At 37.7% G+C, this 27,620-nt stretch overlaps 4 protein-coding genes across 6 annotated transcripts; 2 read left to right on the top strand and 2 right to left on the bottom strand.

The window, feature by feature from the left end:
* Positions 1 to 131: 131 nt before the first annotated feature.
* sfrp2l (secreted frizzled-related protein 2 like) lies at positions 132 to 3,374 on the bottom strand. Its single transcript, XM_067506499.1, has 3 exons — positions 2,253 to 3,374; positions 1,595 to 1,675; positions 132 to 1,275 (listed from the first exon to the last, which is right to left on the bottom strand). Exons 1-3 carry the CDS (start codon positions 2,779 to 2,781, stop codon positions 875 to 877), a joined length of 1,011 nt encoding a protein of 336 aa, XP_067362600.1. The 5' UTR covers positions 2,782 to 3,374; the 3' UTR covers positions 132 to 874.
* On the top strand, positions 2,565 to 10,046 carry lamtor1 (late endosomal/lysosomal adaptor, MAPK and MTOR activator 1). The gene is made up of 8 exons (XM_067506502.1): positions 2,565 to 2,706; positions 2,807 to 2,898; positions 3,776 to 3,886; positions 4,871 to 5,187; positions 6,417 to 6,562; positions 6,660 to 6,737; positions 7,915 to 8,038; positions 8,371 to 10,046. Exons 4-8 carry the CDS (start codon positions 5,146 to 5,148, stop codon positions 8,461 to 8,463), a joined length of 483 nt encoding a protein of 160 aa, XP_067362603.1. The 5' UTR covers positions 2,565 to 2,706; positions 2,807 to 2,898; positions 3,776 to 3,886; positions 4,871 to 5,145; the 3' UTR covers positions 8,464 to 10,046.
* lrrc51 (leucine rich repeat containing 51) lies at positions 9,941 to 11,645 on the bottom strand (the record flags this gene model as incomplete). Its single annotated transcript, XM_067508177.1, has 3 exons — positions 9,941 to 10,596; positions 11,117 to 11,265; positions 11,526 to 11,645. Coding segments are annotated over 3 exons (402 nt in total), but the record flags the coding sequence as incomplete, so codon positions are not given.
* A 1,268-nt stretch (positions 11,646 to 12,913) lies between these two features.
* Positions 12,914 to 26,960, top strand: numa1 (nuclear mitotic apparatus protein 1). 3 transcript variants are annotated; one of them, XM_067508077.1, is made up of 25 exons: positions 12,914 to 13,045; positions 13,354 to 13,426; positions 13,529 to 13,614; positions 13,758 to 13,831; positions 14,218 to 14,306; positions 14,394 to 14,468; positions 14,597 to 14,690; positions 14,854 to 15,010; positions 15,259 to 15,398; positions 15,592 to 15,703; positions 15,943 to 16,060; positions 16,363 to 16,503; positions 16,765 to 16,878; positions 16,986 to 20,915; positions 21,148 to 21,357; positions 21,549 to 21,736; positions 22,187 to 22,315; positions 22,527 to 22,632; positions 23,013 to 23,208; positions 23,953 to 24,089; positions 24,255 to 24,548; positions 24,844 to 24,945; positions 25,049 to 25,357; positions 26,515 to 26,561; positions 26,760 to 26,960. In XM_067508077.1, exons 2-25 carry the CDS (start codon positions 13,388 to 13,390, stop codon positions 26,761 to 26,763), a joined length of 6,891 nt encoding a protein of 2,296 aa, XP_067364178.1. In that variant the 5' UTR covers positions 12,914 to 13,045; positions 13,354 to 13,387; the 3' UTR covers positions 26,764 to 26,960. The 3 variants fall into 3 exon arrangements, with proteins under 3 accessions (XP_067364178.1, XP_067364179.1, XP_067364180.1); XM_067508078.1 differs by lacking the exon at positions 26,515 to 26,561; XM_067508079.1 differs by lacking the exons at positions 23,013 to 23,208; positions 23,953 to 24,089; positions 24,255 to 24,548; ... (2 more) ...; positions 26,515 to 26,561; positions 26,760 to 26,960 and having other exon boundaries at positions 22,425 to 22,632.
* The last annotated feature ends 660 nt before the right edge of the window (positions 26,961 to 27,620 follow it).

The following is a 27,620-nucleotide window of genomic DNA, read 5'->3' as shown; positions in this document are numbered from 1 at the left end:
GCAAAATCAAGGAATATTATAAGGAATATATATAAAGATTATAATTATACTCAAAATGTAGTTTATTCATCTATATAAAACAAATGCATTGTTATGGAAAAATACAATAAAATAATAAAATGCACCAAACCAAATCCAAATTATTAATCAGAGAGATAATCGCTCCCTTGTCATTACAGAGAATTGGTTTTACTCAAAGTACTAAGACTTTACAATCGTATTTCACAGCAGCTAAAGTTAAAAATTTTAAAAGCCTAAAAAGTAATGAAACACTATGCAAAAATAGATACTGCAGTATAATTGTAGGAATATAGTTTATCATTTGAATGACAGAAGAATGACAACAACTACACCAATCCCCCAGAAATATGTGATGAGGTCAATCAGTTACTAAAACTACTTTGTCTCTTCTCAACACACATATGTCCTCAACACCGCAACTACTTTTCTTCAGTTGCAGTCATATTGACCTCTGCAAGTCATGTGCATTAGTAACATCAGTAACAATTCTACCACCAACTCTGTGAAATTTCCAGAAGCATGACCAAATTCATAACTTCATCATCCAAATCTAAAAGCATTTTCCGTCATTTCAGCTCAAAATGATGCACTGCTGTTTGACTGGGTATTGATTGTGTAGCATTTAGCCCCTTGTCCTGAGGTAATCAGGAACAATTCATCAGTAGATAGTAGATTTCTTTTAGCACATCGTATCAAACAATATTTTTTGGTCCATTAAGAATTCTTAGGTGACTACTGAATGTAATGTGAGTATTTTGTGTACATTACTGTTACCTGTCCATATGAACAGGTTACAATTACAGCCACTCGACCATAAAGCAGTGCCCATGGTTCAGGGCTGCAGTCTGTCCGTCTACAGCTCTGGACAGGACTGTTTAAGGAGAGCTCTTATGAACTTCTTCAGCTCTTTATCCCCTCTGCTCCATCTCATGAGTCTAGTCAGCACCAATCTTCCTTCTTCTGCCTCAGCCAGGGCCAGGTACCATTCACTGTGAGCCCCATGCCCATTTACTCCGTCTTTTGCTTCTCTCTTATCTATCCCCATGCTTTCATTGGTCTTTGCAGAGTCTAATCCAGGGCACGTACATGTACCTCCTTCTTGTAGCCACAAAGAACTGTGGGCCATGGCGCCTCCAACCCCTTCTGCCCTGTCCGCACCTCCCCCTGCCCACCTCAGAATGCGGCTGCGGGCTGTAGGCACCAGCTGACGGTCCCTTCCCACTGTTGCCACACTGCCCAGACGCATCTTAAATGCTGCCACAAGGAGAATACAATTTAACAGGTGTTATTTCAGACACATTCTAAAACATCTTTATCTATCTGATTGTCTTAATTACATTTAGTCATTTGGCAGAGGTTTTTATTCAAAGAAAAGTACAAGTAAGAAACACAAAATAGGGGCCAACTTTTGGGGTTCGAGAATCAAACTACTGACCTTGTGGTTTGTGGACCACTGCCCTACCAATTAAGTCGCAGATGCTATAACAAGTTATGCGAATCCCAGATTAATTCTCCAAATAAAAAACAGAGATTTGTCTTTTAGATCATATTATCGCCATCAGTTTCATCTTACCATATGGACTGTGGCAGAAATTTTCCTGGACGTCAGTCTCTCCTTCAGTGGCCAGACTACAGGCATCACAGATAACACTTCCTGGGGGATGAAAAACAGAAGGCATTAGATGACTGGCAGTGTCTGCAGTGGGGATGTCAAAAGGGGTATAAAGATAGTGAGGCTTTTGTCTTTGAGCAGAAACCCCAGGATCAAGGCATGTAAAAGAAGATTGTATACAATTAAACCGTATGTATCCCCAGAGGGAAAAGTCACACCTTCAGTGCAATGGGATGAACTATTTCAAATAATTATGTAAAACAAACAACATAAAAGAGTACGGACATTGGGTCTTATATTTGCTTATGTTGAGATGACTGGGAGAGCCTGACTGAGGAAGAGAAGTAGACATATCCATAAGTAGAAATATGTTTTTATGGACTTTTGAAATCACTTTTATCATACAATCTTGGTAAATTTGACATTTTTAAAGTGCCACTTATTTTTGACTCTGTTTGCGATGTACAGTGCTTTTGTTTATTGAAAGAAATGCAGATGTCATTAACATCTGAAACATAAAGTTTACAGTCCACCACTACATGTGTGGAATGAGTGCCACCATTAAAACAAACATAATGTGTCGGTGACAGCTGCAGGACTACAACATCCATCCACTGACCTTTGAGCGCCTCCTCCTGCCTCAGCTCCTCCGCCGTCCGTCCCTCCTGCTCTCTGCTTACCGGGATGCAGAGCTCGGTCCCGCGCGGGAACCGGCTGCAGTTGAACATCTCCGGCCAAGGGAAACCAAAGGCGCTCATCACGGGCACGCAGCCGTCCCGCACGGCCTCGCACAGGTTGCTGCAGGGGCTCACCGGCACGTTGAGCTCCGGTAGACACACCGGGGCGAACAGCGAGCACAGAAACTTCTTGGTGTCCCGGTGGCAAAGCTTGGAGACGAGCGGCAGCCAGGCCGCCGACTGCTGCTGGGCCTCCCTCAGTGAATCGTGGCCGAGCAGGTTGGGGATCCGCATGAGTCTATAGCCGATCCCGTGGCACAGAGACATAGTGCTCGGGACGGGTTTGCACACCGAGCGGAAAGAGGAGCTGAACATGAGCGACGGCGGCAGCCCGAGGTGAGCATGAGCCGCGGTATCAGAAGCATACGAAAGTCCAAGCAGCACGACAAAGCTGAGCAGAAAAACAGACATTGTTTTTGTTCCCGCAAAATTACAGAGTGAAGTCTGCGACGCAGCTATACTTCTGCCTGGACTTGACCTGTATGTGCAAATGAAGAGGTGTGGAGGAACCGGGGGGTAAATGAGAAGGTAGGCGCCTCACAGCCATCATCCCACCCCATCAGACTGCTGCCCACAGGGCTCGTCGCTCTGCCTCCACGTTCAACACTGTGCACTTTGTAGACAGTCACGTCGTAAACTTTGTGTTAAACACAAAGCAACTTTAGAAACTTTTTGAAAATGTAGTGTGTAACGCTTGACTCTAGACTTCAAAATAGCATATTCAAATTAGGAATGAATGTCATTCAGTGTTGTTGGAAAGTAAAAAGATTTAAGTGCATTTACTCAACTATCCTGCTGCTTACTTAAAAAATACTCACTTACAAAAATAACCTATTTCTATATTTTGCTAGTGGCTGATCTACTTTATACAAGGGCAGTATGTCTCAGTCTCAAATACTGTACAGTAGTCCTACTTGTGTGCCACTGTACACAAGTACAGTGTACAGATTACTTTACCCTAGGAAAACCCATATATGCCCCCCACATATTCCATACTCAACAGTTCACCAACTGCCTTCTTTCCCAGCTATTTCTATTTTACATGAATGGTATTTGAGGTCAGAATAGAGTTATAAATCAATTGAAATTGAATTGGTTGATTTAAATATTGTGAGGAGCTCCCACTCCTGCTTCATAGTGATTTGCAATATTTAACCAAAGGGATTTTCTTGTTAGAAAAGTTTCTAGTTAACCCTCTAGTTACCCTAACCCTAACCCTAACCTTTGTGAATGAACACACACACACACACACACACACACACACACACACACACACACACACACACACACACACAGTTACTAGGGATAAAAATCAAACTCAACAGAATATGAACACCAGTCATCCATCCACAGCTGCTCAGATTGTTTATTCCCTCCTCGATGCTGTGTGCTTACTTTTTTACAGCTGGAGGCTGTATGCTCGCAGTCCGGTCCAGTTTAACATCACCTTGGTCAAATTCTGCAGCCAATAACTGCAGTCACAGCTCTTTTTGTTCCAGTAATGTAAAACAGAGAGGTAATAAAAACCCTGTTTTTAAAAAACTTGTTTACAGTTTTCTCTGTGCTAACTAAACATTTCTTTCAGATTAACACAGGGTTATCATTTACTGTAAAGCAGAAACAGGAAACGTGATGTAGAGTATTTGCCAACATCATTAGGTCCACAATTATTTTGGCCAATGCAAATCTTACCCAGGGCACATTTGAAGGTGTATCAGTTTTATGGATTACAGGGAATATCTAAACACAGAGTAAAGTTGGTATATCTATATACTATCTATCCAACCTTAGAGGCCAGTCTGCAAAAAGAGAAAGTTAAACATTGTCTATCACTTCAAATGTTGATGAGAATATATATTTCTGTGTTTATATGTATATACTTTGTTATGATGGTTACATAAAACTTTTATTCTTGAGTCTACAGTTAACTATTTTACTTGTGGATACCTGTTACATGTATAAAGAGCTCTAAAATACTTTTACTGTCAGTATGGTGAAATTAGTTGCAGCTGCAGCATGTCTGGACTGAGCCATAGGGTGTCAGAGGCCCTTTCATCTTTTTACATCAACAAACCTTGTCCTGTTTCATCCCCCTGCTCCCTATTTGATGCTGCTCTGTTGTTTATGATAGATTCAGTGGCAACTATTTGCAGGCTTTCATTTCATCAAATTTGCTTCTGACTTTCACAGAAAAGGTTTTGTACAAAACAGTTTGTTTTGTAACAGTTTCAGCACATTAAATACTGCAAAGGCACAGCTGGAATATTATGCCTACTATATGATATAGTATAGGCGTTACACAACAAGTATATTGACTATGAGCATTATCAAAATACTTGCAGGTTAATGCTTTATTAATCTAACATTCTACAAGCATAGCCAAATAATGAATTTAGTCAATAACCTAAAAGAAAACATTACCAAAAAATGTGATTCGTGATGTTATGTTGCTGACTGTGTTCATGTTTAGGCTAATTTATATTTTTATGGCGTCTTTTAGGGAAGCTCACTTTGGAGTCGCCCCCGCCCCATCACGTGACGGAGATCACAGCTGCTTCTCAAATACCGGACGTGGTCGTTGTGTTGTTGCACCACAGTCGCTGTCATGTGATAGCACGACTGAGGAGTAGCTTCCCATCTTTATACGAAGTTACATTAAAAACAAAAACTGCATAGGAGAAAAGTTTTGTGTTTGCTGGAGAAGATTAACACAGGTCGTTTCTGACGGACAACAGTAAAGCTGGGGTTGTGTAGCTTCGGCTCTCGGACGTTGCTATGGGTTGCTGTTACAGCAGCGAGAGCGATAGCACAGGCACGGTAAGCTAGTTAGCTTTGCTGCTAGCAGGCTAAAATGTCCAAAAACACATAAGATGTTATATGAACATGGAAAGTACTTGATGCTATTTTATAATATTTTTGAGCATTTTATTAATGACACATATTAATAAAATGCACTACAGTAATGTGAGACTACGTTATCAAGCATTTTTTAGTAGTTTAAGTAAGATAGCTTTAGCTAGCTAGTCTAGCTTCAGTTTACTAGTCTAAGCTATCGGATAAGGCCTGGCCCCAAGAAGGCTGCTGTGAAGTCATCACATTGGTGAAAACAAACACAGGTAAAAGAGATGATACCTAAAAGAAGCTTCTGGGAAACCATTTACAGCCATCTCTGTGTTTAGCAGAATATAATAGTTTGTGGGTTAGTTACATTCACCCTTGAAAACAAATGTTTTTAAGTAATCTGGAAAGTAAAGAACTACTGATTTCTTAATTGCACAAACAGGCCTCACAAGAACAAAAATTATTGTCAATTCCTAATACCACGTCCTTGTTTTTGTTTTATGTCATATGACCTTCAAGCTATCCTTAGCTATTATTAGCTTACAGAAACAAGTCAGCTCTTCCTTAATGTGGAATATCCTTCCTCATATACAGTTGATCTCATCCTAATAATAGCTAGAGGAGAAGAGCAATAATAAAAGGTTAGCCTTTATTTTTGTGTAGTATCCATATAATGCATAACAGTATATAACGTAATCTTTTGTCTTATTTGTAAGATAACTTATTGAATCTGTTATGATGATTCTAGTTAATGTGAACTCTATTAGATGTAGTGATCAAGTAAGTCCAATTATATGGAGGTAGGTACTTGGGTAGAATTTTGAGCATTTGAGTGAAATGTTCACATTCCCTTAATGTTTTACTGTAAGTGACATTGGAATAACTAAGGTCAGAACGGTGATTATATGACTTCTAACAGTATGTTTTGACATGTTATGAATGCATTGATGTGATTGCTAAGATGCTTTTGTTGCTAGTGCCTTAATTTTTGTATCCAGTTGAGAAAACACATTGAATGGGTCGCAAAATACTCAGTTGCTTGTGTATGTCTATATTGTTTAATTTTCTTCTGAATTAGAAATTGAATTGTTAAGGTACATTCTTTGGCACTCTTTCCTTCTGCTTGAAATGTTGCACAACAATAACATAATGGTTAAAATGTTTTAAGATGAAAACTTACCTTAACTCCTTTGGTCCTCTTTAAGAATGGTGAAATAACTGAGCCGCTGATCAACCACAAGAACCCTGCCAGCAAACCACCAAATGGGACAGACTGGGTCACTCCTAATGTCCCTTCAGCTCGGACTGATGAACAAGCCCTTCTTACATCCATCCTCACGAAGACGGCACAGTAAGACACTCTTTTCTCCAACCAGAGATGAGCCAGAATCACCATGCACCAAATCAGGTGGATTAAAAAACAAACTTACTCTTATTTTTCCTGTCAGGAACATAATTGATGTTGCAGCAGCTGAATCTGTCATGATGGAGCAGCATGAATATATGGACAAAGCTCGGCAATACAGGTATGTGGTTGAGCAGTTACATTATATTTATTATGGAAGAAGTTTTTTTATTTTATTTTTTTTTGTTTTTAACTGTAAGGTGTATCTGAAATGTTGCTCAAATGTAACTGAAAAGAATGCAACTTTGAGATTTCTACACCAAACCAACTCCTTGGGAAAGAAATTGCAAATGAAGTTATTCTGTCATAACATTGCTACAACGTTGGTCTATCTGCTAAACCTTATGACACCTAGTGGTGGTTGCATGATCTCCACCAAACACAGCACCTATGTTTAGGCTGAAGTACAAAACTGGATGTGGGCCCTATTTTTCTTTTAGGGTAATGCTTGATGTTGTAAGACTGAAACAGGTTCTTAAACCCCACTTAAGATTGGAATAGAAAAGGTTGATTTTATTATCTGGGATTTGCCATCTCTCTCACTCTCTCTCTTGCTCTCCCTGGTGCCATAATAGCATGTCCACTGACTGATGGTAAATCATTTGTATAATCTGTGCATTACATTTAGAGCAAGTAAGAATGACAAAACCCTGGAAACGGGTGATAGTAAACTTAATTGAGTATTTTGCCACCTCTCACTGATGCACACATGGGGGGGGGGGGAAGTGTGTACATGTACACACAGAGGGCTATAAATATTTCATATCTTCTTTTTGTAGTGATTGTCATCACGCTTCTGCTAGTGACAGATGAATGTGTTATGCATTTATTTAGACCCATCACTCAAAACTTTATAAACTTCAGAAATGTACATTTCTTTCTATCATTGTCCCAATTTCAGTCTTTTGCTGATGTACAAACTGCACATCTGTAGTTGGATGTACTTCCTGGTCCAGCACTGTTCAAATCAGAAAGATTAATTTGTTAACACAGACTAAGCCCGAGAACAAACCTGCTCTTCGGGAGGTTTGAGATTGTTGATCTGTTGCTGGGACATCAAGCTGAACATGACACTGGAACCAACCAACAGATGTGAGATGATGTTAAATTGTCTACAAAGTTATACACCTACCCTGTCAATCCACATATATAAAACGGAGCCAAGAACACAGCATTTGGGTTTGAGAGGCAGAGTGGCGTGTTCTGAAGAAACCATTTTCAAACTCTGGATTGCATCTCGGGTAAAGACAGGGTCTCGTTAAGCTTGTGCTTATTTTATTTTTTTTTTCTTGTTTCAGTACAAAGCTGGTGGTGTTGAGCAATAGTTTGCCCCCAAAGAAAGCCCTCGGTCTCCCCTCCCTCACTAGTCAGCCCCACCAAGTGCTTGCAAGTGACCTGGTGCCATACTCAGATGTTCAACAGGTAATTATGTGGATTATATGATTACAGTTTTCCAGCACCTGCATTGCTGTTCTGATATTTCATATATTTCTCTAATGGCTAAATTTATCATCAGGGAGATATCGTTTTTGAAATAGTATGCAACATGTGGAGCTGTGTTTCAACATGTGGAGGGAGGACTAAATGTATATAAATAAATGAAAAGGATCTTTAGGATATCTAATTTTCTATCACTAATGTTACGGTTTCCATTAACGCCACATTTTGTTGGTCATACACTTTAGAGTTGTTTTGTTTTTCTCTGAAAATGTGGTTATTTTGTTCACTGTAACTGTCTTTCTCTGTCTTTGCAGGTATCCAAGATCGCGGCTTATGCTTACAGTGCAATCTCTCAGATCAAAGTGGATGCTAAAGAGGAACTGGTGGTCCAGTTTGCTATTCCGTGATTTTGTGACTCTGGCCTACATAATTATTTTTCCCGTGTCGTGCTCTTTGTGTCACTCCTGCATCCTGACTCTCCAGCCCACCATCTATTAAAGCATCTTGGTCCTTGTGCTTTTTAGCTATATGTCTGCAACAAAGACAGTGAAGATGTAGAATTGCACCCTATGACAGTTCTTTAGTCTACTTAACTATTGGTCAGTGACAAGCTGTCATTATTATCAATGGAAGCTTGTTCACTGTAGATGAGTCTGTGGGGTGTGAACGTATTTGTACAACAGCACCAATGCCAGACTTTGTTAGAACTAGCTGTGGAAAAATCATATTTCATTTTTCCTGGGCATCTAATTTTTTTTAAACTGTTGTCTCAGTAATTTCATTTTGTTAGTTTTTCTAGCTGTGTACTCAGACAACCAAGGCCAGCTCCACACGATAGCCTTTTATCCAAAGGAATGGGAAAAATGTACAGTATTTATCTAGGACAGGGCTGTAGGATTGTTGGCACAAGGCATTTACTTAAAAAAAAAAAAAAATCTGCATTGACAAAGGAGAAATAATGAGTCTCTGTGTCATGGAATATTGGAAATGATCACAGTACCACAGGTGCAAGTGCAGTGGTTGGGTGTATAGACTATTTTCTGGGATAAAAGTAACTTGAAACGTATAAAGTTTGCATGTTGTGTGTTTAAGTCTGTTCTGATATTGTTGGATGACACTGCCAATTATTCAGTCTTTCTCCTTGCACAGAAAAGAAATATGTATATTGGAGCCAAAAAGATATATTTTCACACAAGGGTAAGGTGTCATAGTTTTGAAGGTTATGATACTGTAGTTCTGATGTATGCAAGCAGGATCATCTGACAGTAATTTGGTATCACTCTGCATTAAGAACCATGTCTCACTACAATGTAAACATGTACCCACCTGACTTCAGTAAAATTCATTGACACTTCACTGTCATAGTGTTGAAAAGTTGACCGTGAAACCGCTTAAGTTAGTAGTTTCTCAGTTAAGGCCAAGTCATGAGTGACCTATACATATATGGTGTCCTCTGGTGGGTGAGGATGCAAACACAAGCACGAGGGCTGTTGGGTGGGACTAATAACGTCACCGTGTGTGAGAGAGGTTGGAGCTTTCTTGGGGCAGAACTTCTCAAGTTTATAGACAGTAATGTGTCCGCTGCAGTTTTCTAGCACTAAAATAATGAGCTGGCAGTATCTTTTAGTCACATCCCAGAACTTCATATATGTAATAGCAGTGGAGGAATACCGAGTTGAAGGAGGTGGGTGGGTGGAGAATTGTGTATTCATGCCTTCTTTTTACAGAATTTTTTTTGATTGAATATAAACACGATAGATTGTATAAATTTCCTCTTTTTGTAGAGAGTACATTGATCAGGATTGGAGTGAAGATCTTCTGGTAACAAACGTTTTTATGAAACAGACATTTTTAAGCCCTACATTTCAGCTTTTTGCTGCAGACTGCAATACGATTGAGTTGTTCATATAAGTCAGAAACTAACCATTGTAGCAGTGTGGGGAAGCGTTAACTATCCATGTACCACAGCAGATAAAATTATACAAGATTTTTTTGTGGTTATTTATTTGTGATGTTAAATGTACAGTATATTTGCTCTTTGGATGAGAGCATATGCATGGGCAGGGAGCAGCCGTGAGCCGCTCTCATGTCTAAAGGGATGATCTGCAAGGTTGTGATTATTTTAACCACACAAATAATTTGAGCTTTTTTCCAATGGATTGGCTTTTTTTTTCTAATACTACCTGAAATAAGTTTGTAATATCTAGTACCATAGCTAGTACCAAAAAGTTTTAAGATGTTTTTTTTATTTTTATTTTTTTGGTTTAATTCATTAAAAACTTTAAACACATAAGCCCTTGTGTCTTATTACATAAATATATTAGTGGATGTATTATTACTGATTTCACCACAGACTATTTTGATCAAACTTAATTTCCACACACTGTGAAGGCCAGGACCAAAAAAATCATTGCAAAATCTTCTTGATGCTTTTGCTGCGATTGTTGTGATGCCGGATTTGTGCCATGATTCGCTCCTGTTGTGTCACAGCACTGAAGTCCATAGTCTTTAATCGAGGCAGAGCAAAAATCACCCGATGCCTAAACAGATGGATGAATGTACAGTAAAAACGTGCACATTGCGTATGCCTGTCCACAGAAAAATAAGCTGAATGTTGATTTATATTTTTATAAAAATAAATAGAGGTACATTAAAAAAGATTAAGTGAATCATGAGAAATAAGTATATTAAAATATACTCTGGAAAATCATTCCCGCTATTTATAAGTGGTGTTTCTACACGGTCTATAGTAGGAAATGTAACAAGAACTTAATCTGTCTTTAAAAACCTGTTACAATCTTATACTCCTACATACTCAGTAAGCATCTGTGCATCAAACACACACATATTGTACCTGTATCCTGTTTGAGTCATTTTTTACTACACCTCTGAAATGGGACAGTATGCAAATTTTCCTTGTTTTTATTTAGCAGCTGTAGATTGCAGGATGCTGTGATCAGTATGCTCAATAATTTATCAAGAACACAGAGACAGTTGCTGAGAAATAACAGTACCTCGAAACATGTTACAACTATGCAGAATGCATGTGAAAGAAACTACCTGTAAGCTTTGTTGGTTTCTATGACATTTCCATGTAGAGTAATGCAGTGTAGATGTGGCAGCACTCCCAGCCTGTCCACCTCGGACAGAATAAATATGCCGTTCCCATGAAGATACAACACACGCAGTTCACGCAGCTCACACAAAACCTAAAACACAAATGCACCCATATTGCAGTTAATAGTGTACTTTCTGAAAATATCTGAAAAACAAAAGATGTGAATTCATTGCAAGATATAAAAATGTCTTTATAACATACAGTATATACCATTTCTACAGCTGATGTCAATGTAAAAGCAAGCAACAGAAAGAACTTGATCAAACAGAACTAATGCAACAATATAAATGTGAGAATGTGCCTGCATGAAAAATGAAGGAAATAGACCCAAGTCATTCAGAAAAAGCTCACGTGGTCTATGTGTGTGATATTGTTGAATGGCAGGTCCAGCCAGGCGAGTTGTGACGGCTCAGCCAGGAAGTGGCTAACAGTCTTGTGGAGGTTGTAAAGGTTATTATTAATATAAGGTATTAATTACTTGCTGGCTGATTTGTTTAACGACAAAAAGTTATGGATTGATGGATAACTGGTTTGATTTTGTACAATCTTTATTCTTTAAAATTTCAAAACCAATTTCTGGGCTATGATTAAGTGCAATTTACTATGTACAGTAGGTGACCCACAGAGCTATAATATTGTTACAATAATAATAAAAGGAATAGTGTACCCAAAAGACAGAATGAAAAACCTTGGAGGCGTAGGATGAGAGTGTAATACCTGCCAAACTGCTGATGTGTTTAAAAGACAAATCCACTGGAGCTCCAAACATATTCACACCGAAGCTTTGTTCACCTGTTGGAGGACAGTAACTTAGTGAATTCCATCTGAGACAGCTGACCCACTAATCCCCAAACACGAACATTATCCTAATATTTTTAAATAACCTAGCACTGTGGTAGGACACTCAATCCCATACAGTGTTAATAATTGACAAAGTATATGTTATACTTACCTACAATAAGAGACAATTTATAACAGCTACACGCTAAGTTGCGTATACTAATGTTGATCTCACAGAAGGTATCCAAGAAAACAAACAGATGGATTATGGGATTTGTAGTTAAATTCGGTTAGTTTACGTATAATTACAAGGTTCCCACGTGATTTCAAAATAGTTTGAACATCTCGTTAACATAAAAGAACTTGTCTTTGTCAACGTTTATTACTTAGGTAAAACACATTTCAAAAAGTCCTTTAATTTATTCGAGCGTGCACCTAAACTTCAGCGTAGTCAGGACTCGGCAACATTATTAAAAAGAAATCCGATTAAGGCTAATGCTGAAGCATTAAACACATTAAAATATAAAAATCTTTTATGATAAATAAATTTTGCTTATCAGATTTATATCCACTGTTTATTTTAGCATCCTGTCCCCGCCTGTCTCGCAACCGAGCGCCCCGACATCTACAACGAGCGCAACTGTTAAACCAGGTATCTTCATGAAAGAACGAAGACTGCAAATGTTGTATAATTGCTTAATTATTTTGCTTAGTTTTTTATGAATATATATTTTACGTATATATTAACTCTAATGTATAAATGAAAATATATTGGTGCAGCTTGATATTTGCCTTGACGTTGTACTGCTATAAACACTCGTTAAATAAAGATAATAGAGAAAAAAATCGAGCGCAACACCAACTTCCGGACTTTGGACCAATCAGCTCCACTTTCTTTTGATACGCATCGTTCTGTGAGAGTTGATTGGTTGGTTCAATCTCTGACAACCCCGTTTTGAATTTTGTCTGCCATTGCATGATAATGTTTGTTAGTGTTAGCTCTATGTAGTTACACGAAGAGGCGTCACTTCTTTCAGGACATCTAATTAAAAACCAATACGGATAAGTTGTTAAAGTCATTGACTTTTAAGGTGAGGCACTGCCTGGAAGAAACTTTTTGTGTTTTCTTTTGTAACATATGCTAAGTCATAGTTAACTCTCCGTTACAGTTATGGTATCTAACGCTAGCCTTATATTCAACACTAATTAACCTTGCTAACCCTAAGTGAGCATTCTTTTACTTTAGACACATTTTTAGCATTTTAGGATGGGCTATCGTTAAATTAGGTTTTTAACTAGCTACTTGATACCTTAGACAAGACGTTACGTTAATAAGTGGAGCTAAAATGAAATGACCTCGTTTGTTGGCTTGACGGCTGCATACACTTTTCTCTTTCAGGTTGAGATCCCTTTGAGATAAAGGGCCCACCAAAATGGCAATCAACTTGGGTGTCAAGGCCCTTTTGGCCTGGGTAAGTTGATAGGAATATTAATTAGCATTGTGTCACCCTTGAGCAAATATGTCAATTCATAAAAGGCCTGTTATATAATGTTATTTTCCTAACCCTTTACAGGTCAACAGCATAAAACTGTCAGAGCGAGAAATGACTATAGACGATTTAAACGATGGGATAGTCTTACTAAATGTTGTTTACATGCTGTAAGTATTAGCAGTGTGTTGTCATAGCATTGCACTTCATTTGAAACACTATTTGTCTTGCAAAAGATTCATTATAGTTTAAAAATGGCCATTGCTGATATTTGAGCCTACTTTTTTGCACTTTTGCATTTGTGTCATCTCAGGAGAAAAGAACCCAACCCCTGTTTTAATAATTCCATTGAAGAGCGGTTCACTCTCATTGCAGACTTTGTGGAAAGTAAGTTTCCTTTCCTTTTCTTAAAATATCCCTAGATTGAGATTGTTTCTAAAAGATTTTTATCCTGTATCCTGTTTACTCAAAAAATTAAAATAGAAAGTGTTATTGTGATATTTTCTTCTGTCATTTGGCATCGAGAAATCAACTTATCTTAAAATGTCATGGAATGTGCTCAGGAAGTTAAACACTACCTTAAAGACAAAGATTTCTCTGACATCTTCTTGTCAAATATTGTAAATCTTTTGCACCTTTGACCACGTTTTAAACAAGTTATGAGTGTGGTCTAAACTGAACCACACCCTGAACCTTTTTTTGTTACGCAGTTTGTTTTAGACAAACAGGTGGTAGATAATGCTTTAAGAATTAACCTCTATCTTGCTTTTTAGGGGATTGCAGGTTTAGTGCATCCAAAGGCATCTCATTATCATGGAACAAGATAAAAGATGGCACCAACCTAACCATCGAAATTGCAAAGGTACAAGACAAATAAAAAAATACATTAAAAAAAAAAAAAAAAAAACCACAAAGACATATTCTGACTCATCATTTATAATATCACCAGGTTCTTTTGCTGCTTGTTTATCATGACATGATGAATGACCGCTGTACTCTTAACATGCTGGAATGCGACGTGGAGGTATGCAGAAAACTGTTTTCTTTGCTCTGTTCTCTGAGATACCTTATATTTCACTCATCATGTGCAGTGCGGTGCTACCAAGTAATTCTTTTTTGTCTTTTGTATTTATCCCAACTTTTTTGAATTAGCGAGAAATAGCAAACCTGACAAGTTGCTTTGTAATGGAGAGCGAGGGCTGTGTTTATCTGAGCAATGGCCTTGATGCCTATTTGGCAAGAAGACGTAAGTTGCAGATTTTTTAAAAAAAATGTTTTAGATCTTTAATTTCTTCAGAATGCAATATCAATTTGCATTAGTGAAATAAATTATGCTGCTGTTTAACACTGGTTTTGAATTTACTGAGCAAGCTGTAAAATAGGTCAAATTATCTCTCCACGAATGTTAGATTTGCCGGTCTCCCGTGATATATTTGAGCAGTCAACAACCACATCTTCAAACATGTCAACTTCCTCCTCGATCTCAGATGACGAATCCCCCATCTTTCACCGCACACAGAAAATCACGTTTGTGGACATGCAAACTGTGGCATCTTCATCAGTCAGGTATTGCGGCATGGTATTGAATTTAAATAGCATAGATCATATGCTATTTGTCAAAAATGAATAGCACCATTTTACAATAGTATAATATATCTTTGTGGTCTGACTTGGCTGTATTTACTGAACGTCTTAAAGATTTTAACTTGGTAAACTGCATGTCTTAACTAACTTGGTATCCATTTAAGCGTGCATATCTTTGCTGTTTTCATTTTGATTACAGTTTGTTCTCTGGCTTATTTTTCTTTCCACAGCAATTCTCCTTTGCAGGATATTATGAACACACCTAAATTTCAGTTAAGGAAGATACAGCGACAGATGATCAAGGAGAGAGACTACAGAGACAGTTTGGAGAGGGAGCTGGCCAGCAAACTTGCAATCATTGGAGAGAGAGGTACCACATTTAGCTGTATGATTAGATCAGTATTGGTAAATTGATCAGATAAATGGGTAAAATTTCTGTGCTTTTCTTTTACAAATAATAACATGAGGTTTTCTGTTAAATTTATATTGAGTGTTGAGTAATTTTTGTGTGTGTGGCTTTGTTTTGCCTCAGTTAATGTTTTCTTTATACTTGATTTATTTAGAGTCCCACATTAACCAGTTGCAGTACCGCCTGGATAAGCTGAAAGAAGAGCAAGGCAATCAGGAGCATTTTACCAGGGAACAAATCAGTGAGATTGAGTCGAAGAACAACACGTAAGTACTAGAGGTTTGAGCTAAACAAAATTTTTTATCTGTAAGTAAGGCCCATTTAAAAATAAATTAATACATTTATTTATTCTTTAAACAGCTATATAATATCATTGACAAGTTTCACATTTTGTAAATTATGTGCAAATAACAAATCTGTATTTTACATTTAAATATGTCCAAAATATAAAGTTTAGTGTAAAAGTGATTGAAGAAACCGCTTTGCTAACTGATTTTTGTCTTAGGTTACAAATGCGCCTTACTGAGATGTTAAAGCAAAATAAAGACCTAAAGAGCATGTCCTCACTTATGGAGCGCAAGATGGATGAGCTGACAGAAGAAAATGGTGTTCTCTCCTCCCAGGTATTTATATGCATTTTCTGTGTTAAATGCAGTCTTAACAATGTAGAAACAAAGACATTGACATTAGCAAATTACTACTCAGGCTGTCATTTAAAAAAAAAGCTATATATATATATATATATATATATATATATATATATATATATATATATATATATATATATATATATATATATATATATATATATATATATATATATATATATATATATATATATATATATATATATATATATATCACATAAAACAAACACATAAAAACTTCACAGACTGTCAAAGCTTTATTTTCTCATGTTTCTCAGGTGAGAGCAGTGAGTTCACAGCTTGCCACCTTTGAGGCAGAAGTGAGCCGGCTGACAGAAACCCAAGCATCAGTCCAGGAGGAGTGGGGTAGCAAAGTAAGCTACCTGCATTCTGAGCTCAACCAAGCTACTGCTCAAAAGGTGGAGTATGAATTGTATGGCTTAAGGCTGTGTTGCTGTTACGCTGACAAAACAAAATGTGTCTCTTATTGTATGTGATAACAAATCTGAGCTTTATTTTCTTTTTCCTCCGGAAAACAACAGTTTATGTGTAGGGATACCCCCCTTTCATTTCATTGTCCTGTCAGGTCGACATTAGTTTTAATTTAATGTACAAATGGATAAAAAGGGATTTGACACAAGGGGATTTTAATGTACCATACTTCACTCCCTGTTTCTTAGGAGCTCCTGACTGAACAAATTCAGATCCTCCAGGGGAAAATTTCATGTTTAGAAGATGAAATTTACAAAGTCACTAAGGAAGAAGTAGGAGAAAATATGGGTCCTGTAATGGAGGTAAAATGCATAATTCTATGTAACAACTGAAATTATTATTATTACTGCTATTATTTAGATAGTGGATTACATGCTTAGTAATGTTCTTCTCTACTTAAATTTGCCAGAAAGAAATGTTTGAGACTGAGATCAGCATTTTGAAGGATGAGTTGGAGAGCACTTTTAGCTCCCTGAAAAAGGCTGAAGTGGAGATTGAAGCCAAATCACAGCAGCTGGCAGAATACCAGCAGGAAATCACTCAACAGAATGAGCTCCTGGAGCAACAGAAATTAAAGTGTGAAGAAATCACCCAAGCCAAAGATGAAATTTTTGACATGTTGCAAAAGGAGATTACTGAGCAAAGAGTAATTTTTCAGCAAGAGATCCAGGATCTAAAGATTCAACTTGAGCAAGCTGAACAGCAGAAAACTGAACAGACAACTAGACTACAACAGCATATTGCAGCTTGTGAACAAGAAATTAAAAAACTACAAAAAGTGAAAGACGAGAAGGAGGACCTTCTCCACCAGACTGAAGAAAAGTTGAAAGAAATTGAGACAAAGTTATCAACCGTTAATTGTCTCTTGGTTGATAAAGAACAACAAATTGATAGTCTCAAAGAAGAAGTTCATTGTCTTATAGATGAAACAAAAAAAACCAAAGATGAAATTCAAGCCAAAGAGCAAATGTTTGCCAACTTACTTGTGGAAAAGTCTAACAAGGAAGAAATTCTTCATAATAAAATACAGAGCTTAACAACCCAAGTGGATGACCTTAGCTCATCTCTCAAACAGGCTCTGCAGAAAATTCAACTTGACCAAGATTTGCTGTTTACAATTCAACAAGAGAATATACATCAAAAGGAGATACTCCAGGAACAGATTGTAAGACATGAACAAGAGGTCCAGATTCTTAATTCAGATATCCATGTCAAAAATGAGCAGCTTGTTAAGCTTAGGAATGACAGCTCTCTACAGACAGAATTGCTGGAGAGAGAGATTAATTGTCTAAAAGCTCAACTCGAAAGTTTGAATGACTCTGTTATAAAGGCTAAAGAAAAACTTCAGGCTCAGCAGAGTTTACTTAAAAAGCAGGAGCAGGAAAGTTCTCATAAAATGGAGCTTCTACAACAACAACTGACTGCCTCTGAAGAGAGAGTAAGGGAAATGACTAAGGAGATGGACACTAAAAAGGACGAGTTGTACATGTTACAAAATCAAAGTTCTGAGCAAGCTAAACTACTATGTGATGAAATCCAAGAATTAAAGAAACAGGTTGAGTGTCTCAATTCTTCACTGAAGTCTGCTGAGGGAAATTTGCAAACCAAGGAAAACCTGTTAGCTGAACAGCAACAACAGAGCGATCAGCAGATTGAGAGAATCCAGCTGCAGATGGTAGCATCTCAAGATGAGGTGAAGAGGCTAAATGCAGAGATTCATGACAAAGAGGGACAGTTGGTTCAGCTAAAGGCCGACACCTCTACCCAATCTGAATTGCTTCAGCAGGAGATTAAAAGTCTGAATAAACAAATGCAAAGCATGAATAATTCCCTTCAAATTGCAAAGGACCAGGTTCAAGAAAAAGAAGATTTGATGGCCAAGCAGGAGCAGGAAAGCACTTTGCAGATTGACACACTTAAAACCCACAGTGCGGTTCTTGAAGAGAAGGTAATAGAGCTACAGGAGAAGATCCAAACTAAAGTGAATGAGCTAGATATTTTAAAGGCTGAGAGCAGCAAAGAATCAAAAGTGCTACAGAGCCAGGTTCAAGCTTTGAAAGACCAAATGCAAAGTTTGAGTGAGTCTCTGAAAACAACAACCGAGCAGCTTCAGGCTAAAGAGAACCTGCTGGCACAGAAGGAACTAGAGATTTGTAAAGAAAAGGATGATTCTAAAATCAAGATGACAGCATCTGAAGAAGAGATCCAAGGGCTTAAGGAGCAGATTCAGGTTAAAGAGGAACAACTGATAAGAGTAAGACATGAGAGCTCCATGCAATCTGAGATGCTACAGCAAGAGATCCAATCTCTAAAAAATGAACTAGATAAAATGGGTGATTCTCTTAGAAAGGCTGAGGAACAAGTTCATGCTCAGCTTGTTGGGCTGAAAATGCAGGAGCAGGAGAGTGCTCAGAAAACAGAGGTCTTGCAACAACAGCTGTCTGCCTCTGAAGAAAGCATAAGAAATATGAATAAAGATCTCCAGAGTAAAGAGGAAGAGTTGAACATGATGAAAAATGAAAGTTCAGAGCAGACAGAACTGCTACATCAGGAGATCCAAGACTTAAAGAAACAGGTTGAGTGTCTTAATTCTTCACTGAAGTCTGCTGAGGGAAATTTGCAAACCAAGGAAAACCTGTTTGCTGAACAGCAACAACAGAGCGATCAGCAGATTGAGAAAATCCAGCTGCAGATGGTAGCATCTCAAGATGAGGTGAAGAGGCTAAATGCAGAGATTCATGCCAAAGAGGGACAGTTGGTTCAGCTAAAGGCCGACACCTCTACCCAATCTGAATTGCTTCAGCAGGAGATTAAAAGTCTGAATAAACAAATGCAAAGCATGGATAAATCCCTTCAAATTGCAAAGGACCAGGTTCAAGAAAAAGAAGATTTGATGGCCAAGCAGGAGCAGGAAAGCACTTTGCAGATTGAGACACTTAAAACCCACAGTGCGGTTCTTGAAGAGAAGGTAATAGAGCTACAGGAGAAGATCCAAACTAAAGTGAATGAGCTAGATATTTTAAAGGCTGAGAGCAGCAAAGAATCAAAAGTGCTACAGAGCCAGGTTCAAGCTTTGAAAGACCAAATGCAAAGTTTGAGTGAGTCTCTGAAAACAACAACCGAGCAGCTTCAGGCTAAAGAGAACCTGCTGGCACAGAAGGAACTAGAGATTTGTAAAGAAAAGGATGATTTTAAAATCAAGATGACAGCATCTGAAGAAGAGATCCAAGGGCTTAAGGAGCAGATTCAGGTTAAAGAGGAACAACTGATAAGAGTAAGACATGAGAGCTCCATGCAATCTGAGATGCTACAGCAAGAGATCCAATCTCTAAAAAATGAACTAGATAAAATGGGTGATTCTCTTAGAAAGGCTGAGGAACAATTTCAAAAGCTGGAGCAGGAGAGTGCCCATCAGAAGGAGCTTCTTCAGCAACAGCTGTCTGCTTCTGAGGAAGAGGTGAGAAAGGTGAGAGAGGGCATCCAAAATAAAGAGCAAGAGATGGTGCTTTTAAAGACTGATAGCTCAGCACAGTCCAATGTGCTCAATCAAGAGATCCAGTGTTTAAAAGAACAGGTGGAGAGTCTTTACTCTTCACTGAGGACGAGTGAGGAGAAAATGCAATCAAAAGATGATCTGCTGGCTCAAAGACAACAGGAAATTATTCACCTGAGGGAGGTCATCCAAAGTCTTCAGAAGAAAGTAAATCAATTGGAGGTTCTGCAAAAACGGATCAACTCCTATGATGACGAGATTGAAAAGTTAAAGGAGTCTCAGCTTGAGAAGGAAAACCTCCTTCAGGCTCAAGAGAAGCTTCATAGAGAGGTTGAAATGACTTCTTTACAACTTGTGGCTAAAGATCAGACTTTACTTGAAACCAAACAGGCATCTGCTCAGCAGATAGACCTCCTCCAGCAGCAGCTGTGCTCTGTAAATGCAGAGCTGAACCAACACAAAGAGGCTGCAGCCCTCAAACTACAGCAAGTACAACAGAAGTTGCAGGTTGCCACTTCGAGTGAAAAGAAGGCTCTTGATGAAAAATTTGTACTAATGGTCAGGATTGTCCAGGCTGAAAAGGATAATAAAAATCTGGAGAAACGAATTGAAGCTATGGCCTTTGAGACAGACAGAGTTACTCAAGCCAAGCATGCTCTTGAGAATGAAAACATGGCCTGTCATAAATTGGAATCTGTGCTACAGCATGAGCTGGAAAACTTAAAAAAGGAGAACAAGGAACTCTTGAAAGAGAGAGAGAGTGCAGATGAAACTGACGTGCTGCTGAGAGACCTGCGGGAACAGCTTTCAGTCAAGTCAGAGGCTGTAGATCACTACAAAGCACAGGTTGGTGTGATAATTCGGTCCCCTATTAACAAATACAGTTCTACTGCATGGTTTGTCTAATTTGTTTTGAGTCAAAAATTAATTAGTTTTTTACTTCTGCAACTTAACAGCTCTTTTGTTGTTGCACTATAGTTCCAAATACATGCATGGTTGGTTGATTAATTTATCTATTTGGTGTCATATGAGTAGTTTGAAATAACATTAAAAAATCTGTTTTATTAATATGCTATAGATGGAGAAAGCAGTTAATCACTACAATGAGAAGAAGAAGCTTCTCCAGAAAAGCCAAGAGGCGACAACTCAACTTAAACATTCTTTAGAGATTAAAGAGCATGAAGTAAAAACGATGACAATGGAAAACAAGAGACTTCAGTTGGATTTGGACAAGGCCCAAACTAAGGAGAAGACTCTTTTGAAAACGGTGGCCCGTTTGGAGGAACAGGTTGGTACTGTTATTTAATGCAGTGAGAATAAACATGTTGTCAATAGGGTGAGAAAGACATGTTCTTAAAAAAACATAAAACATACATAAAGTAACCTTTTGAAGTTAAATTTTTTTATTTATTTATTAAATTATCAAGCTTTCCCCATGTTCCACCTTAATTTCTATCAATGTACATTTTCACATTTTAGCTGACCTTGGCTGACTGTAACCTAAGGGCGCAAAACAAAATTCATGGTTGTAAAAGATCAACAGAATCATATTTTTTGGAGGCTCCTATTGCAGAGGCAAGTGTTGACACTAAAACACATCTGAAGAAGACCGTGAGCTCTGACAGCCTGGACCACAGCTCTTTGGAGGACTCTCTGAACACTACAAGGTAATCTTCAAATGAAATCAACTACAGTTTCACGTTTCCCATTATGTAAGGAAACGGTAGTTGGACATCTCTGCAACTTTTTAAATTCAGAGGTTAAATAAGTGTTTTGTTTGGTTTTAATTTGAATCAGATAGAGGAGGTTTTTATCTATTTAGCCCCATTCCAGCACCACAGAGGTATAAAACTGGAAAGTACTTTGTGGTTTAAAACACATAGTACACATCTATGTAAATGTTTGGCTATTAAATTAAGATAAATAACAAACACATATCCCATAAGGCTTACCCTTATGGACATTAAAATAACTTCTTGGTTGGGAATATATAATGATATCCCAGATAATTCTCTTTATATCCTGCCCCTCTCATTTGCACTTAAAAAAATCCCTTGAAAGGGCCATTAAAATTTTACATGTTGGGAATGTATTTTGATTTTGAGTTTGTTTTGTAGGAAACTTTCAGCACCCGATGAATCCAGCACTCCCCTTGTTCGGAGTTCTGAGCGTCTGGCAGCCAAACGCCGAGCCGAGTCACTGGAAACGCTCTACTTCACACCGATAAATACTAAACCAAACAGCAGGTATTTCTAAGATCAGTTGAAAAAATCTTATTGTTCTGCTCCAATTATCAATCATTAGTGAGTGACAAACCTTTTACTTGCATAACTTTCTGCATAACTTTTTTTGCAGATCTGACAACTAGTGCACGGACAGTTCTTCTTTCCTTTCTATACACACTTTTTCCTCCTGTGTTTTTCCACTGAGATCCTTGTTTTCTTTTAATTTACCCAGGACCAGTGCAGAAGACAAATTGGGACTGGATTCAACCTGGAAAAATTCTGCTTCGTCTGTTAAAAGACGCAGGACCACGCAGGTTATAAACATCACAATGAACAAGGTGGAAGGAGCACACCAACATAGTTAATGTTTTCCATGTTCACAATATCACACAGTGTTAATTTAATTTTCAATAATCATAGTGGTTTCTTAAATATAATGTAAAGTTATGTTGATTTAGAAATGTTTATACAATTTGAAAGTTCATTCACACACATTTTTGGTGTTCTGTTAAAATACTTTTTTCAGCCAGGACTGTGTCCTAATTTGTGACCATCATACTGAAACAGTTTTTATCTACAGAGCTATGTATGCGTTGTTGGGAACAATGTTCAAAATACACTACAGCAATGTAAAAATGCATTGAAATGGCCAAACCCAAACATTTTAACTTGCAAGTGTATTTGTAGCTGTTAGTGATTTTAAAACTCTTGTGTGCAGAAAACACCAGGGTGTGGTGAAGATGAGACTTTCTATAGCTTAGCCTCAGCTTGCTCCCATCCAAACCTCGGGGGTGCCCAATCTGCTCGACCCATGTCTATGGAGCTGTTTGAGACACCTTCCAGATTGACCGGTGCTGCCGGCGACAAGCTCATTGGTCTTCCAGGGTACAGACGGAGCACAATTCATTCGCAGCGTAAGTATACATGTCTATCGACATGTGTATCGATCCAGGTTCATTTCTTTAATTTTGCCAAAATAATTCAGTAATTACTGGAGCTCTACAAGAGGCTTAGACACTCTAGGCTGCTCTTCATTTACATCTGAATTTTATTTCAGAAAACCCAAATAAGGTTTGAGATGTCTATATTAGCAGGTCAAACTCCTACATTACAAATTCATTAAAACACCCTAACATTGATATTGTAATTAGTAATGTTCTTCAAATCTTATCTATTGTTAAAATAAATATTTATGGCCTCTATTCACTGTACATACCAACACAACCAGAGTAGCTGCCCTACGTCTCATGGTTTTTTTTTTGTTTGGTTTTTTTTGGGTTTTTTTGTCTTCGTTTACGATCTGTAACATAATGTCCTCATTGCCAGTAACTGAATAGACAGTTGTCCCTAACAATGATTGAAACTGTTACACTAACATCTGGTTCAAAGGTAGTTTATAGATTTGCTAGCATATAACACCAAAGCAGAAAACAAAGGCAAGCTTTACTCCTCAGATTCTCTTACAGTTGGATCGGGATTTATCTCTGGGGATGTTTGATGATTGTTTGAATCTCCAATGTTTAGGTATCTGGATTTACTCCTTATTGATTAATTGACCATAGAAAAGTGTCGTAGCTTCAGTCACCAATAACTTAAGTGTGCTGAATATTTTAGAGATGTGTAACTCCAACTATGTCTTCCTAAATATTTGACTACAGCCACTAGTACGTTCTGTGTCGGGGCAGAAAATGAGCCAGATGGTGCTCCTGAAGATTGGATGAGGATTGCTGAACTCCAGGCCAGAAACAAGGCCTGCCTTCCTCATTTAAAGAGTAGCTACCCTGTTGAATCTGAGGTATGAAACCATGCACATATAGCACGACATAACTACAACCAAACATATTCATTAAAGTTGAACGAGTAGTTCAGTTTAGTAGTTCCAACTAGTAGTTGGTGAAATGCCAGGTTTGCACATTATGTTGCACAATGTCATGAAATCCCTCACCATTTGTTCCTCCAGACTGGCCGTGGCAGTGCACTTATTTTCACAGACGAAGAACTCCGTACAGGTGACCCATCTGACACAATCCGTCGAGCGTCCATGATGCCTGGCCAGTTGCAGGACTCTCTTGTCTCCCATCGGCACTCTCTCATGTTGGGACAGACAGGTCCTACAGCCAGCACTCGATCCCACCGTCTGTCCTTGATGCCTGGCCAACTGCCATCAAAAGCCCTCAGCTCTGCTCAGCTGAGAAGCCCAAATAGCACAAAGCGAGCTTCTTCTGTGTTGTCTGTACATCAAACTTCGCCTGAGGTTTGTCTGAATTATTGGGTTAAGAAAATAGTGTTACCTGTTGTGGAAGAAAAAAAAAAAGTTTTAGCAAGTGTATAAGATAAATGTTAAGACTTCAATTTTCTGTGAATTTCACCATTACTTGTATGCTTTTCTTGTATGTCAATATATACTTATGACTCAAATAATACTTGTCAATAATACTGATCTGTCATAGTACAATTCATGTCTTTGCATCAGTTTATTTCATTAGTTATCTGATGACTCCTAAGTCATAGTCATTGGACTATGTTTTTCTAATCTGTTTTTCTGAAAGAAAAAGGTAAAGGCCAGCTGCTTCCCACGTCCACTGACTCCCAAAAATAGGAATGTGAATAGTGGACCTTCAAGTTCTCAGCTTCACCCTGTTCTTAGTCCAGTGAGTGCAATATACTGTATATACAACCACTAGTTAGTTGTTAAAAAGAGAACAACATGCTTTGTATTCTTTATTAACAATTCATCTTATTCTATTCTCTCAGGCTGACCGGAGGCAGTCTATGATGTTCACTATTGAGAACACGCCAAAAAACAACAGCCTAATAAAGAAAGGGCTAAATAAACTACGGGGCTCCTCCAGAAAATCCCCAGGCAAAATTTCAAAGAAGTCACCTGCTCAGATGGCTACACGCAAGTGCCAAGAGAACATTCCTTCAGGTAGTTCTCGCACTGGAATGGGACGAGCTGGCAGCTTCAAGTCACCTCAGGTGGTTACTAAAGGACAGAAGAAGTCTACACAATCTACCAGCAGGTCCACAAAGTCTCCTGGACTGACAGCTAGTGCTCGCAAGGTAAACACACATGCAGTAAAATTGTTTCAGGGTTATTCTACTTATACATAAATCCTTTTTAACGTGTCCTGTGGAATTTTGTTTCTGCAATTCATTTTCCCATGCCAGTATGCTGTTTACTTATTGGCAAGTAAGGGAATGTGCTTAGAAAAACTTGTAGGTGAAACAGGGATTTCATCTAAAATAACTTTTTACAATCCCAGAAGAACATTTTCATTGTGCTAACTAACTTGCATTGACGTGTAGTGTGTAGGAAGTAAGATGGCTGTGTCTAGTGAGATCACTAAGCGAGCGGGAAAAAAATCATCGAAAGTACGGGGGTATTTTAAGCAGAGTCACATGCTGCGCTGCAAGCTCTTTGAATTATTTTATTTATTCTGCTGTTGAATTGGTAAATATAGACTGCACCACATTAATGTTTCACCACATTAAGTCTCTATTGCAAAGAGACTTAATATTATTCTGTTAAAACAGATTAGCAGTTAAGACTGTTTTGTTTCAGGAATAGTGCCCTGCAATGCATACTTCCCTTGTTTAAAGAGAAGATGATGGAATAAAATAATGAAATATAAATCATTGATGAATTAAATTTTTAATTTTTATTAAATTGTTATATCAATTTTTATTTTTTATTTTTTAAGATTAATTTATAGCTTAATTGACCAAATTGTCTTTTTGAGTAGCACATTACTGCCCTCTGCTGTGCAGACATGGGTCATGTAATTTCCATTATCTGTGTGTAGTTTGGCTGAATGTCATACACACATTATTCCATTCATTATAACATCATTCATGGTACTTAGTGAAATTTGCTTTCCCAACTAGTGCCTTATCCACTATCAAAAGAACTCAGATGTAATAAACATTTTGACCTGTTAAACAGGTTTAAAAGCTACATACTTTGTGTGCCACTTCCTCTTTATTTTCTCTTTTATGTCCAGGAAAAATGTCTTAAGTATGCAATGAGTTTTTATTTATTTCCACATTTGTTCTTTAGCCATTGTAATGATTGTAGTTTTAAATCAACATGTCTGACAAATACTAAATGTAAAATTTATTTCAGGACTAATGTATTGCATTACAATGGAATTTTACATGTGTACCCTTCTTTATATACAGGCAAATTAGTAACTACTGAACTTAAATGCTATTTTCAGAAGCGTGTTGTCATAAATGAAGAAAACCTTGCTGGAAGTCTTAAAAGGTCAATAGTAATTTTTATGTAGACTTTGGGAGATTATTTCTTGTCATATTAAAAGCTGGGATTTGGTTCTCACTCATTAAGTCGGTGTTTTTTTATTTTTTTTTTTAATCAACTTCTCGGGTGTCCATATTTTAACACTAACAATTCCAGCTTTCAGTGATGTCATATTTGATTTTTTTTTTCTGTTCTCTCCCACAGATGAAGAGAAAAATTAATGTGTGACGACTGGTTCCCAAATCGAAGTTTTGACTGTCCACAATACTACTTAATCATACGTCTTCCCCAAAGAAACCTTTGTAATTTTTACTTTTGTCCTTCAGGACTTTATAGAATCTTGTCCTAATCTACACATTTTTTTGTATTATGTTTACATGTTTGTCAATAAAAGGTTTTAATAGACACTGCTGGCAACTTTGCTACTTCAGCCCTTTCGAGTTGTTAAAAGTAACTGCTTCAATTCTTGGGTGAGATATTCCCCTTACCCTAAAGAAACCAATCATCATGGTACTGATGAGTAACGACTAGGTGAAGGCAACATTTTACACTGACTGTCTTAACTCGGAGCAGTGTTCTCACCTATTGTGCTGAAATGTGTTGAAATAAGTAATTTCATACAATGTAAGATGATAAGAATGAACTGCCATTGTTTTGAAGTGAGAAAGTACATACTATAAGATGGCAATGGTTTTAGTTCCTTTTTAACCCACTTGTTATAACTTATTTATTAGTATTTACATATAAAGTGTACATGTAGTACATTTTTTCCTTGCTAGATACTTCATACTTCAAGTTGACTTAGTGAAAACCCTAAAATTCCCAGAAATAAACCTGTCCTCTCTTCAATCCTTACTACACCCACACCCACTCTGATGTTTGTGTGTTATCACCTGCAGGTATAAAACAAAAACGTAAAATCTCCGAAAAAGACACTAGTGTCATCCTCTCGAATTTGAACTCGACCGAGACAAAATAGGTGGACAAATATTTCATAGAGATGAATGGGGAGCAAGTTATAGTGGGACTATGCATTGTTTTATTTTTTGATGTAACACTGTAAAA

Source organism: Channa argus, chromosome 6 (genome assembly GCF_033026475.1).
Source record: "Channa argus isolate prfri chromosome 6, Channa argus male v1.0, whole genome shotgun sequence".
NCBI classification, from domain to species: Eukaryota; Metazoa; Chordata; class Actinopteri; order Anabantiformes; family Channidae; genus Channa; species Channa argus.
Note: the sequence above shows the minus strand (reverse complement) of the source record. Positions and strands in the feature narration are given on the sequence as shown.

What these genes read in the sequence shown, in the direction of transcription:
- numa1 (XM_067508077.1), top strand. Translation starts at nt 13,388, where the DNA reads ATGGCAATCAACTTGGGTGTCAAGGCCCTTTTGGCCTGG. An exon ending in TGCAATCATTGGAGAGAGAG is followed by an intron (nt 15,399 to 15,591) that starts GTACCACATTTA and finishes TGATTTATTTAG; the next exon opens with AGTCCCACATTAACCAGTTG. An exon ending in GCTACCCTGTTGAATCTGAG is followed by an intron (nt 24,090 to 24,254) that starts GTATGAAACCAT and finishes TTGTTCCTCCAG; the next exon opens with ACTGGCCGTGGCAGTGCACT.
- lamtor1 (XM_067506502.1), top strand. Translation starts at nt 5,146, where the DNA reads ATGGGTTGCTGTTACAGCAGCGAGAGCGATAGCACAGGCACG. An exon ending in AGAGCGATAGCACAGGCACG is followed by an intron (nt 5,188 to 6,416) that starts GTAAGCTAGTTA and finishes GTCCTCTTTAAG; the next exon opens with AATGGTGAAATAACTGAGCC. An exon ending in CATACTCAGATGTTCAACAG is followed by an intron (nt 8,039 to 8,370) that starts GTAATTATGTGG and finishes CTGTCTTTGCAG; the next exon opens with GTATCCAAGATCGCGGCTTA.
- sfrp2l (XM_067506499.1), bottom strand. Translation starts at nt 2,781, where the DNA reads ATGTCTGTTTTTCTGCTCAGCTTTGTCGTGCTGCTTGGACTTTCGTAT. An exon ending in GCAGGAGGAGGCGCTCAAAG is followed by an intron (nt 1,676 to 2,252) that starts GTCAGTGGATGG and finishes TTCATCCCCCAG; the next exon opens with GAAGTGTTATCTGTGATGCC. An exon ending in TTTCTGCCACAGTCCATATG is followed by an intron (nt 1,276 to 1,594) that starts GTAAGATGAAAC and finishes TCCTTGTGGCAG; the next exon opens with CATTTAAGATGCGTCTGGGC.